The sequence below is a fragment of the Engystomops pustulosus genome, chromosome 2 (genome assembly GCF_040894005.1).
Source record: "Engystomops pustulosus chromosome 2, aEngPut4.maternal, whole genome shotgun sequence".
Lineage (NCBI taxonomy): Eukaryota > Metazoa > Chordata > Amphibia > Anura > Leptodactylidae > Engystomops > Engystomops pustulosus.
Window position 1 is genome coordinate 137,598,427 of NC_092412.1, and position 13,674 is coordinate 137,612,100.

Sequence of the window (13,674 nt, forward strand, 5' to 3'; positions counted from 1 at the left end):
TTTGATTCCTTTAAAGTAAAAAGCTAGAGGAATGACATTATGTTCAAAGCTATTATTGTATTTAGAGTATTGTCACTAGCATCCTCCTACAGTTTACTGTTTCAGCATAACTTGGAATGGAGATTACTGACAAAACACTGAGAATATCGTATGTGTGGGTGTATATTTTAAATGTACACCTAACTTTATACCTGGTCTCTGCAGAAACTTGCCCACATTTGGGTTTAAGTAGCTATATATTTATGAATTAGAATGCTGAACGTACATCTCTATCAAAGGTTTCCTTATTGTTGGTGTGGTCAAGGCATACCAATGCAAACTATAAGTTAGACTTCTAGTCTTTTTGGGGGGGTTTACCTAGTTCTAATTTTCCAAAATGATCATTTCTTTATCTACATATGATATATATTTCCAAATATCGCTATTTAAAAAAAGTAAATAATTAAGAAACCAAATCTAAACCCAAACCCTCATCACCTCCCATATGACACCTTATCAGCTTGTTACTATATAAGTCCTTAGCAGGAGTTACAATATTTTTCTTTTGTATGTGTGTGATGATTTTTATGTAACTATAACCCTGACCTGTTGTCTATTTTCTAAATGAAAATAAATTGTTCAAGTGACCCTGACATTATTTGTTTCCAATTTGTTCTCATTGTAGCTGTCATCCAGTGAAGCCACTTGCTCATCTTCACTGAATTCTCTTCCTTATCCAGCAAAATAAATAATAACATAAATCAAGGATGACATCCCAGTAAGAACAGTCTGAAGTTATCTTCGAGGTGCATTTGCCATCATGTGCTAAATATTTATGCTCTGAATGTCAAGATATGTATATGGTTAATATGGGGCTGAACGCAAGCATTCAGAAAAATTTTGCTTACTTTCCAAGGTTGATAATACCACGAGGAATACCAGTGGGAGTACTAAATGCTGGTAACAGTTTCTTCCCAAGAGCAATTGCTTTTTCCCGGAAAACCTGAAACCAAACACAACATTTTGTTTTCAGAAAGGGTTCAGAAAGACATTTAGTTCTCTGATTAAAAAACCCACTTTAGTGAAGACCTAACACTCTAGTTTCCACTATAAAATGAACAGTGTGCCATGTACTGTATGATTACCTATATAAGCGCTATTTGTACAGTATATTGTTGTATAGGTTGGACCAAAGCAACGCTCCCACACCACACATGCCCTGTTATTTGCGGAACACAAACACAACACAGTCGTGTGAATAAGGCCTAACTCAATTGAATTGTATTTGCTTTTTTATTATCTTCATTAATGAAAGAGTTAAATGAACAGAATTCCTCCAATTGATTATACACTTGAACGCTACAATTTCACATTTATTAAATGCATATTTCAGTTAACATTTATATGATGCATATACATATTTTCATGACACTATAGATAGAACAGCCAAGTCCAGATCCTGGTGCCTGAGGGTGCCCTTGAGCAGACACCAGTATTATAATACTCATGGTAATTGGGAGGCCTAATATAGATTTTGCATTGGAGCTTTAACTTTCACCTCTGCATACAACAATCCCACATTTACATACAACATTTACCAGAATTAATATCCTTTATTTTATAAAATTCTTCACCAATGTGGAACAGAGATTATCACACAAGTGTCTTCATATTCCCTTTAGCATGTAAAACAGAAACATGTTTTACATAATTGATAATTTGCTGGATATGATCTACAGTTTGAGAATTGGAGTCTGCTAAGGCGATACCCCTGAGATGTTTGATAAATATTTCATTCTTATATGCAGGGTCATAGTGGCCCATTATTGTACTGGTAAAATGAGTTGGCCCTGATGCATTTTGGCCCCACCACCTATGACCAGTTGCCCCCACCCCACTACCTGTTTACACCACCCCTAGGACATCACCTTTATCTGCGCTCTCCACATGCACATAGAGTTGAATGTGATGATAATGCATCATATAGAGCCTGTAGCTGTCTGTTTGATGTATCACCATCATTGTATCGCCCTGCTGCAGCTATATTAAGCAGAGGTCAGCAGGCACAATATGATGACATCAACCTGTCTGCTGGCATCACTGCAAATAGCAGCAGCAGAGGAAGAAGGAAGAGGAGAGCTCCTGGGAATGGGTAGAGGTAAGTACTTGTTATGTTTAATTACACTGAAACAATGAAAAGAGGATTAAAGGGGCCCACATGATGGTTGGCACAATATGAAGGATATGGGGATGGCATAACATGAGCAGAAGGGTTACAGTATGAGGGGAACATGAGAGGACAACAATTTGATGGGAGATGAGAGGGGTCACATTATAAGCGGAGAGAAGAGAGGGGCAGCAATATGAGGGGGAAATGAGTGGACACAATAATGGGCAAGATGAGAGGGGCCACAATATGATGGGGATTAAGAAGGGCCACAATACGAGAGGGAGATGAGAGGGGCCAAAATTGAGGAAGAGATGAGAGGATCCACAATATGTGAGGGAGATGATGGGAGCCACAGTATGAAGAGGAGATGAATGGAGCCACAATATGAAGGGAAGATATTGGGTCCACAATATGAATAGGAGATGAATGGAGCCACAATATGAAGGGAAGATATTGGGTCCACAATATGAGAGGGAGCTGTCAGAGGCACTGATTGCTTTTTATAAGTGTTCCTGCCTAATGCTGGACCCTAAGTCCACGTTCACACAATGTACTTGAATTGCATTTTGAAGTGCAATTTAAGCAGATCTGGAGAATTTCCTCACCTATGTGTTTAGACCTAAATCCTTGCCTTCAGTAAGTACTAATAACTTTCTTACAAAAGCGTGTCTAAAGACATGGATGTTTGATAGGAGGTACTCCAAATGCACTTAAAATGCATTTCAAAATGGATTTCAAGCATATCTGGTGAACACGGCCATAGGCTGTGTTCACGCTATGGGGCACATTTACTTACCAAGTCACTCGCTTTCAGTGAAAGTGCATTGTCCGTCTATAATTCTATATCTATTCACTAAGATCATGTGCCAGAAATCATGAATGTGTCGCTTCCCCATACAGGTCCGACAGTTACCATCTTTTTTGTGGTGCATCTTTAACATAGGACGTGCGACACAATTTGAAAGTTAAATACAGCGTTTGGTCCGGATTGTCCCACAGCACACTCCCTGCCACGCCAAAAAAGGGTCGCGTGCAACACAATAGCAGTGCAAACACTTCTTAAAGAGGACCTGTCACCTCTAAAAATTGCACTATAAGCGGTCAGGCGTATGCATGAGGGGCCGGTACAAGGCCGGCAGTGACTGCCGCGCTGACACCCCTAATCCAGCCTCCACGCTAGCAGTGTAATACTGCTGAATCTGCTGTAGCACTAGGAGCTGCTTACTAGTGCAGTTTTTAGAGGTGACAGGTCCTCTTTAAATACCTGGGCAAGACGTTTTAGCCATGAAGAATGAGAACATAAACATGACTCCTGTATGAACACTGGACTGTCTCACTATCCATGTCTCATTATACCAAATTATATATTTGGGTTAAGCCTTGCAGGAATTTATAAGAATTATACAAGACTCAATAGCCTGTTTCATTTTATTGGCATTTATGCCAAAAAGAGGTCTCAATGTACTGTATAATAATTCTACTGCAACCTTCACCTTTTTGCTATGCGTTCTTATTACATTTATTTTATTAAGCTGTGGCACTCTATTACTTTCATAAAGATTTGATAAGTTCACTAACTAGCATCACACATTCATGTACAGCCATATTCTATGACTTTTCACATTTTTACAAAGCTAGAAGGGATTCTGAAATATTAGTCCTGGTGAATGAGGAGAAGAGGGGGCAGGGGTATTAGGTTCAATTAAATGGTACTGAGCTGCAATACAAAAAAAAATCAATCATTGGCAAGAGTGGTACTGTTTTATACAAAAAAGTATCATGTATACTTACTTAAGAAGATCTTACTATTAAAATATACTATATAATATTACATTTTTTTTAATTTTCTTACCTCTTTTCCTGACAGGTAGTAAGCAGAGAGTAACCCTCCTATGTAACGGATGTTAACTTCAAACAATGAAGCCTCTCCATTCTAATGGAACAAAAAATATAACCCATTATGGGACAAGAACACTTACATTTTATATTGCTACATCATCTACCATTCTCAAAGAGTTTATCAGAGTAATTCCATCTAGAGGCAGACAGTACTTCACTTTGTTGGTTAGGCTCAGCAAGTTATAAATTATATTTTAGGTATGCACCGCAAATATAACAGCAGGCAGAGAATGTGTTTCATTGTCTTACACTGAGATGTTCAAGAATAACTAAATTTTTTCTTGAATATTTGCTTTAACCTATTCTTTAATTTTTAAACTTTAATAATTTATTCACCAGCTGAGCCAGGGAATGGCATGACTTGATTTAAAGGACATCTACCACCAGGATGAAGTAGTGTAAACCAAGTACACTGACATCCCCTCTGACAGAATCTGCTCTTCTTCAAAGGAAGCCTACCACTACGGATCTACCTATTAAGGTAGATTCGGTGGTAGGTGCATCTAATGTATGTATGGATAGCCCTGTAGCCTAAGCTCCGGCTGCTCCATGCCCCAGCAGCCTCTTTAGAAAATTTGCATATTACCCTGATTAAAGATTAGAAAAGATAGAGGGGAGTAAAGGAATAGCCCTAAAAACATCTATCCTTACATACGTTAGATGCACCTACCACCGGATTTACCTTAGATCCATAGTGGTAGGTTTCCTTTAAACTTCATATGCCCTTGTTTTTAAAGATTTTTGCTTTAAAGATTATACAAATGAGCCCGAGGGTCTCCAGGCTCCATTAACATCTAAGAAGTCCCTCAGTCTTATTTGCATAATTTTAAAAGCCTTTTTTTTAAAAAATCAGGACATAAGAAGCTAAAAGATTAGCAGATCCTGTCAAAGGGGGCACACACCTGGATGTTAGTGTGCTTGGTTTGCAATTCTTGATTCTGGTGGTAGATGTCCTTTAAGCTTGATGGAGCCAGCACACTGCTTATTATGTTCTATTTTTGTAATGTGTGTATTCTTGGCCTAATGGTTAAGGTTTTTCAGCTTACCACATTAAGATCTAGGCTATCCTCTACCCATTTTGATGCATCTTCAAACTCTTCCTTCAAATCCATTATGTATAGGGTATCCAAAGCATCCACGATTGTAGCTCCTTTTAATCCGCCTGTTTGGAAGAAAGAAATTACTGCACAGTAATTCAATGTAATTTGTTTAGAAGTCAAGACCAAACCGAGCATTTAAGTCCACTATAGTCATCATAGTATATGCAAGTGCTTAATATATGACATATATCATGATGACTTGGGGAAGCATTTATGATTTATTTCACACAACCAAAAAGGGTCTAAAATGACCCACATTCATGAGGTGGTAATAGAACACAAATTGTGCCAAAAAAAAAAATTTGCGAAAAGTTCACAAGTTGCGCCAAAATTGAGTGACCAAAAAACCTTTTGTGTCAGAAAAGGATGGATATTATTAGCATTTCTTTATTATTACAGCATTAAAGGAATTAGCATAGCCACTGTTTGAGCGAACTAGCCCTAGTTTACTAGTTTAGTAAGACAATGGGAATCATTTTGCTTTAATCAGGAAATGTCAGACACTTTTTTTTGTTGGTTGGTTTTGTTTTTTTTAAAGTAACACAAAAGATACAAATTCCAAATCAACACCTGGATTCTAAGGATAAAGCAGACTGTGACAAGTTTAAAATTTTTGCACAAATCTCTGAAAAAAAGATACAAATATAAGAGAACATAAGATAAAAATTAAGATAAAGGACTCCCCCCACCCACCGAAGACTCCTGAAATCTGTATTGCTATATCTGATTTTTATTATTATTTCATTTTCCATGAAGTTTAGATTTTTGATGTTGCTGGAGTATGGAGTGTCAGTGCCCATTTTGGTTCAAGAACTGGACGATATTTCAGAATTCAGCCATTAGCTGGAATCTGTATCTACTTTATAGTGACATTGTTGGGGTATTGCAACTATACTTCAATTCACTTATATGGGAACACAATTTCAGGTCCTTATCACCAATTCTATATAGTGAACAGAGATAGTTTTAGACACCCAATCTAAAAATGGCGAATTATCCCAAGCAAAGGTCATCAGTATAAAAATTGTATTTTCAATGGTTAATTTAACAAAAGCCCATGTTAACCCAAAGATAAAATTGTATATAAAACCATACAAAGAAAATTCAAATATTTAATATTTATTCTCAAACTATATTAGCAAATTGCTATGTATTGTATTTACAGATTGCTATGTATAGATTTACTTCATTTAATAATATCTAAAGGAAATTGGAATTGGACATACACAATTTTATTTAGTGAAATCAGACTACAGGGGACGGAATAAATATGCACACCATACTTTTTATTATTTTTTTTATTTCAAAAAGCAGGTATCATTTTCTTCAGACTTCACAAATTGCACATAAAATAGTAAAAAAGTACAAGGTTTTGTGAATGGTTTTGCAACCCATTATAGACATACAAACAGATCTAAACATTTCCTTGTCTCTAAAGAATGAAAATACCCAAAAGGAAATTGAAGCATGTGGTTGTGTCTTGGGATTTATCAGCTTAGTGTAGACATTTGCACATACATAATAAATATCAAGCACGTAAAGTTGTATGTGAATTCATGACACGTAAATTTTAAGCTCCCAAGATTTTTCCCTTTTAAGAAGAAAATGATTTAACCATGATGAATGACATTTAAAAATTTGCTTATAGAAAATGAAGTAAACAAAATGAAAACAGCTAAAGGTGTTGGAAATAAACAGACACGCAAAACATATTGTCTACAACTATAGAAGACCAACAGATTATGAGCATGTGGCTTCAGTAAACAAACTCAATATGCTCAGAGATGTAACTATATGTGCCCAATTTTGACATGGTTTTAATGGGAGGTTTTTGTACTGTATAGTAATATCCATTTTATTTTCTCAAAAATGCTAATAATATTCATAGAATTCCCACTGAAGTTTGTTCACATTGTGTAGAAGCTTGTGCAGCTTATTAACAGCAATCAATCCCTTGTAATTAGCCTGGCTTCTCCAATTATAGAGCAATTCCAGTCACAAGTAATTTTAACATTAATTGTAAAGTAATTATTCTTCAGATACATGTTAATTAAAAAATGTTTCTGCTACATTACCTGTTTACTCTGAGTTTCTCTCGTATCATGCCTCCACACAGATTTTTACTTACTGAGTAAAACACTATCAATAATCTCGCTCTCCACATGGTTTGCAGGCATCTTTTGTGTTGCATCTGATCTCCCTACTCTGTGATAAGTATCACAGAATATCATTCACATTTACCTAATCTGAATTAAAGTATAATTAAAAGTAGATTTTTAGTAAAGTAGATTTTTGATTAATGCTACAAAAAATGTTCAATCTTGGTTTCCTCACAAGAGAATCTTGTTTCACACAGTGGGGCTCATTTACTTACCCGGTCCATTCGCGATCCCACGGTGCGTTGTCCAACGTTGATCCAGAGGTTGTTGGGATTCACTAAGGTCGTGCGCCCAATATCCAGACGGTGTTGGTGCTGCGCTTAAGTCCGCCAGAGTTCACCTTCCTCGTCCCGGTGAATGTGAGTGCTATTCTTGTGACTTGTATTCTTGTAATTTTTTTTTTAATTCCAAGTTTTTTCCAAATCCGACAGGTTTTCCGATGGCCACGGCCCCAATTTCTGTCACGTGAAAGCCGGCGCCGATGCGCCAAAGTCCCGGGGCAATTCGGAACAAATTGGAAATATTTGGGAAACCCAACGAATTGGACCCTTAGTAAATGAGCCCCAGTATGTGTATATGAGTACTTTAGGTTCTTTTTTGCACCAGGTGGTCTTCCATATATCTTTTATACACATAAAGCTTGGTTTGGTGGACTGGTGCACTAATGGTTCTGTAAGTTTCGGATACACTAGCGCTCAAAAGTTTGGGGACACTTAGAAATGTCCTTATTTTTGAAAGAAAAGCACATTTTCTTTCAATGAAGCTAACATTAAATGAATCATACATACACCCTATACATTGTTAATGTGGTGACTATTCCAGCCTCAAATGTCTGGATTTTAATGTGATATCTACATAGGTGTATATAGGCCCTTTTCCAACAACCACCATTCCAGTGGTTTAATGGTACATTGTGTTTTCTAACTGTGTCAGAAGGCTAATGGATGTTTAGAAAACCCTTGAAACCCCTTGTTCAAGTATGCTAGCACATACTTGAACATACATATCACAATTTGGCTGATTAGAGAAGATATAAAACTGACCTTCCTTTGGCCAGAAAAAAGAACTTTAATATTAAATTTGACAGTCTTTTCTTGTTCCTAGACATGAAGGCCTTTCAATATGACAAATTGTCCAGAAACTGAAGATTTCCTACAACGGTGTGTACTACTTCCTTTAGAACTCTCTTCATTTTATTTCATCAGCAATAAAACATATGTTTAGCCATTTATTTCAACTTTAAAATGATCCCAAGGTAGATTGGGGCTCAGGCAGCCCAGCTATAGCAAGTCAGAAATACCTTACATTACATTACAGTATCATATGTTGTCATTCCCATCGTTTGGATAAACTTTTCTTTCCATAATAAAGGTTCAGTTTTAATTATATTGCTATAGCTGGGCTGCCTGAGCCCCAATCTACCTTGGGATCATTTTAAAGTTGAAATAAATGGCTAGACGTATGTTTTGTTGCTGATGAAATAAAATGAAGAGATTTTTATAAAAAAATATTTTGTAAGTTCCCCTACTTTTTAGGGTGTGATAAGTTAGATTGGGGGGAAGCTACCCGTACTCCTCTATAGGACATAACTTATTTGGGTTATACTTCCTTTAGAAGCCTGTCCCCGACCACAAACCTGCCTTACGTTTCTGTACTTCGCCTTGGCCACCACCGCAGGCAAAGTTGCGCCTGTGGCGCAACCTGGAGGTACCCTGCCGCAGCAAGTCCCGCAGCAAATCGAACCTGCTTTGTGGCAGGCTCTGGTGAAACCAGGTACCACTTAGACTCTGCTACCAGGTGTCGGCATACGGAATCACTCGCAGTGGTCCACTACCGCTGAATCCTGACAGTAATATCCGGCCATGGATCCCGCCAAGGTTCCGCTACCTGTACTGGCTGATCTCACCACCATCGTGGCCCAGCAGTCCCAGTGGATTGCCGTACAAGGTCAGCAGCTCAGACAAGCCACTGCCATTCTACAGCAGCTATTGACATCCCAGCAGCCACATCAAATTCCTTTGGTTCCACCTGCTAGCCCGGTTTGTCTACCTTCCTCAGAACTTAGGCTGAGGCTCTCTATGCCTTCCAAATAAGATTGGGAGGTGAAGTTGTGCAGAGACTTTATTACACAGTGCTCCTTGCATATTGAACTAATGGCAACAGAAGTGGTAACTGAACATGCACAACCCAGTGTCCGACATTTTTCCCGTCAGGTTCCGGTCTACCAGGGATCATCTCTCCCGTCTCCTACCTCTGCTACTGAGAAGCCTATGCAGGTGTATAAAACCCGGCTAACACCCCATGAGCACTCCAAATGCAGACGGGAGGATCTCTGCATCTACTGTACCAGCCCGGGACACTTCCTCCAGTCATGTCCAGTGCGTCCTCAGCGTCCAGGAAGTCATTCACACCTAGGCTTCCTTGGAGGAGCATCCCTTGGCAAGAGCAAAGCTTCTCCATACCTGCATCTTCCAGTTCTGCTCAGCTTTGGAACCAGTAATCTGGTTCAAGCCTCGGCCTTGCTGGACTCCGGTGCTACAGGGAATTTTGTGGATGCTGCTCTGTTCTCCCGTCATTGTTTTCCTGTGGTTCATCTGGAGAAGCCCATCAGTGGGCAGATCCTCTGGGAACCGGTCCAGTATCGCACCAAACTGCTATGCCTGCAAGTTGGTGCCTTGCATATGGAGAGACTGTCTTTCTTTGTGCTTCCCCAAGCCACATCCTCCGTCCTATTGGCAGACTGGGGAGGTTCTTCCCTGGGGTCCTGAGTGCCAGTCTTGCCGCCTTGTGGCTAAATCGGCCTATATCAAAGAGAATCTGCAGAAGGGGTTCATCCGCAAATCCTCTTCTACTGCTGTTGCTGAATTCTTTGTTGTGGCTAAGAAGGATGGCTCCTTCCATCTGTGTATTGACTACCGCGGCCTCAATAAAGCTAGGTAAAAACCCGCTACCCACTACCCCTGATCACAGAAACCAGTAACCAGCACCAGGTAACTTGCATTGTTTAGGGTGCGGTCACCTGTGCTGCTAGCGCACAGGGGTGAGCCTCGGCCTGATTGCATGTTCGTTTCCAGTGAAGTGCATGTGATTGGTGTGTTTCACTGGAAACATATACACTCACCGGCCACTTTATTAGGTACACCTGTCCAACTGCTCATTAACACTTAATTTCTAATTTGCCAATCACATGGCGGCAACTCAGTGCATTTAGGCATGTAGACATGGTCAAGACAATCTCCTGCAGTTCAAACCGAGCATCAGTATGGGGAAGAAAGGTGATTTGAGTGCCTTTGAACGTGGCATGGTTGTTGGTGCCAGAAGGGCTGGTCTGAGTATTTCAGAAACTGCTGATCTACTGGGATTTTCACGCACAACCATCTCTAGGGTTTACAGAGAATGGTCCGAAAAAGAAAAAACATCCAGTGAGCGGCAGTTCTGTGGGCGGATATGCCTTATTGATGCCAGAGGTCAGAGGAGAATGGGCAGACTGGTTCGAGCTGATAGAAAGGCAACAGTGACTCAAATCGCCACCCGTTACAACCAAGGTAGGCAGAAGAGCATGTCCGATCGCACAGTACGTCAAACTTTGAGGCAGATGGGCTACAGCAGCAGAAGACCACACCGGGTGCCACTCCTTTCAGCTAAGAACAGGAAACTGAGGCTACAATTTGCACAAGCTCATCGAAATTGGACAGTAGAAGATTGGAAAAACGTTGCCTGGTCTGATGAGTCTCGATTTGACTTCAATGACTTCACTGTACTCAAATGGCCTCCACAGTCACCAGATCTCAATCCAATAGAGCAACTTTGGGATGTGGTGGAACAGGAGATTTGCATCATGGATGTGCAGCCGACAAATCTGCGGCAACTGTGTGATGCCATCATGTCAATATGGACCAAAATCTCTGAGGAATGCTTCCAGCACTTTGTTGAATCTATGCCACGAAGAATTGAGGCAGTTCTGAAGGCAAAAGGGGGTCCAACCCGTTACTAGCATGGTGTACCTAATAAAGTGGCCGGTGAGTGTATATGATTGGGCCGAGGCTCACCCCATGCACTTGTGCTGTGTTTGTAAATGCAGCGCTAGCAGCACATGTGACTGCTCTCTCAAACACAATGCAAGTGCAGCATGTAACCGCATCCTTAAAAAGGTTTGGCCCAATCACATGCCTTTCCACTAAAAAAAAAGTGTTTGATCCAGTGGAAACGCATATTATGCTTAGCCCATCCCTGTTGACCTACATTCACATGTGGTGTTTAACGCGTATGTTTCAAACCACAATGCAACAGCTATAGTTTCCTAATTAAACTGATGTTAACATTTGTGTATACAGAACGCTAATGTTAACACAATGTTAACTAATGATATAACAATATGTCAGTGAACGTGATTGCTAATGCAATGTTAACATACATATTAACACATGCATTAATAATTGCGTTTTATAAATGCAAATGTTAACAGCTATTTAGTTAGGCACATCTCTCTTCAGCTGTTGAATTGCGCTTTGAAATGCATGCGCTAAAATGAATTGAATGCACCTTAGGCCCCTGCATATGAAAGTTGTTTTAGAACATGTTTATTTTCCCCACATCCTTATTTACTATTGGTATTTTTAAGCCGCCCTCACACAGTGGGGCTGATTTACGAAGGTCCCGCGGCCGCATTTTCGTTGGGTTTCCCGACGTCTTTGAGGATCGTGCGGGGATTGCGTCATACATGATCGGATTGTGTCGCAATTGCTCCGGCTTTCATGCAACACAAATCGGGGGTGGGCCAACAGACGATCCGACGGATTCGGACAACGCATGGGATTTAACATTTAAAATTGTGTCGCAATCCAAGCACTTACATGCACCGGGAAGAAGAAGGTGAACTCCGATGGACCTGATCGGGGAAGCGACAGATGCAGGATATCGGGCGCACACTGTTAGTGAATCCCGGAAAACTTCATCCTCGTCGGACATTTCGGATCAGGGATCACACAGGGACCAGGTTTCTAAATGTGCCCCTGTGCATTTTGATTTTGCTTTGAGACACATTCCAAAGGCTTCCGCTATGATCGCATGTTGAGGTAGCATTGCTTTTCAATCACATTTGGCTCAATGAAAACTTAAAGGACATCTACCACCAGGCTGAAGGACAGTATGCAAATGAGCCTGAGGGGCTCCAGGGTCCTTAACACCTATGAAGCCTGGAGCCCCTCAGGCTCATTTGCATACAGTCATTCAGCCTCGTGGTAGATACCCCTTAAAGGGGTTGTCCACTTGTTGTCCAGCAAATATTTGATATTGTTTGTGTAGTGAAAAGGTATACAATTTTTCAATATACTTTCTGTAGGAATTCCTCATGGTTTTCTAGATCTCTGCTTGCTGTCTTTCTATAGAAAGCTTCTATGTAGTGGATTAGAAACCTGTCCATGGTGATGTGATGGACATGCATGTGCACGAGACATTATTATCACAAATCCCCTATTACTTTCTGTGATAATAACGGCTTGTGCACCTGCATGTCTGTCACATCACCATGCACAGGTTTCTAATCCACTTGAATTTACATAGAAGCTTTCTATAGAAAGACAGCAAGCAGAGATCTAGAAAATCATGAGGAATTAATACAGAAAGTATATTGAAAAATTGTATAACTTTTGATTACACAAACTATATTATGTGCTGAAATGAGGATACCCCTTTAATGTTACACCAGCATGTGATCACAGTTGGAGCCTTTGGATTGCGTCTCAAAATGCAACTTGTGAGCGCAGCAATATTGTTGTTCACGGTTAGGTCGTGGTGGGGCCTGTTAGGCATTTTGCCCTTGGGCCCAGGTGAGTCTAGTTATGCCACTGTTATCTGTGGTACTTTAGTGGCCTCGCCCAGTAGGACTTCGTGCCCTACAGAGATTCCTGGTTTTCGTCTTTTACTACCGGCAGTTTATACCACATTTTTCTTCTCTCGTGTCTCCCATTATGGCGTTAAGAAGAACGCTAATCCTAAACTCTGGCTTCTGGTGGCTGAAGAAGCATTTTCCAAGCTTAAGTCTGCATTTGCTTCTGCCCCTGTTGTTACATGGCCTGACACTGAGAAACCATTCCAACTTGAAGTGGATGCTTCCTCAGTAGGTCCTGGAGATGTTATCACCCAGAAAGGTTCCATAGGCCTAACATAGGTTTTTCTCTAAAACGTTCTCTGCTGCCGAGAGGAATTTCTCCATTGGGGATCGTAAACTCCTAGCTATTAAACTTGCCTTGGAAGAATGGCGCTATCTTTTGGAAGGAGCCCGTCTTTTGGTCAGTGTATATACGGACCACATAATCTCCTGTGCCTCTCATTTTTACAACTCATTAAGGGTACATAAGTTTAAGTT

General features: G+C 40.2%; 1 protein-coding gene across 2 annotated transcripts in view; it reads right to left on the bottom strand.

The window, feature by feature from the left end:
• MAN1C1 (mannosidase alpha class 1C member 1) overlaps positions 1–13,674 on the bottom strand; it is a 99,539-nt gene that overhangs the window by 53,399 nt on the left and 32,466 nt on the right. For both annotated transcript variants that reach the window (XR_011853214.1, XM_072136650.1), the window contains exons 4-6: positions 5,095–5,210; positions 4,002–4,082; positions 888–982 (exon numbers count right to left, since the gene is read on the bottom strand). Coding sequence is in view for 1 of the 2 variants with exons in the window: in XM_072136650.1 (XP_071992751.1) it covers positions 888–982; positions 4,002–4,082; positions 5,095–5,210 (292 nt within the window). In the remaining variant the exon portion in view is untranslated. The remainder of the gene's footprint in view (positions 1–887; positions 983–4,001; positions 4,083–5,094; positions 5,211–13,674) is intronic.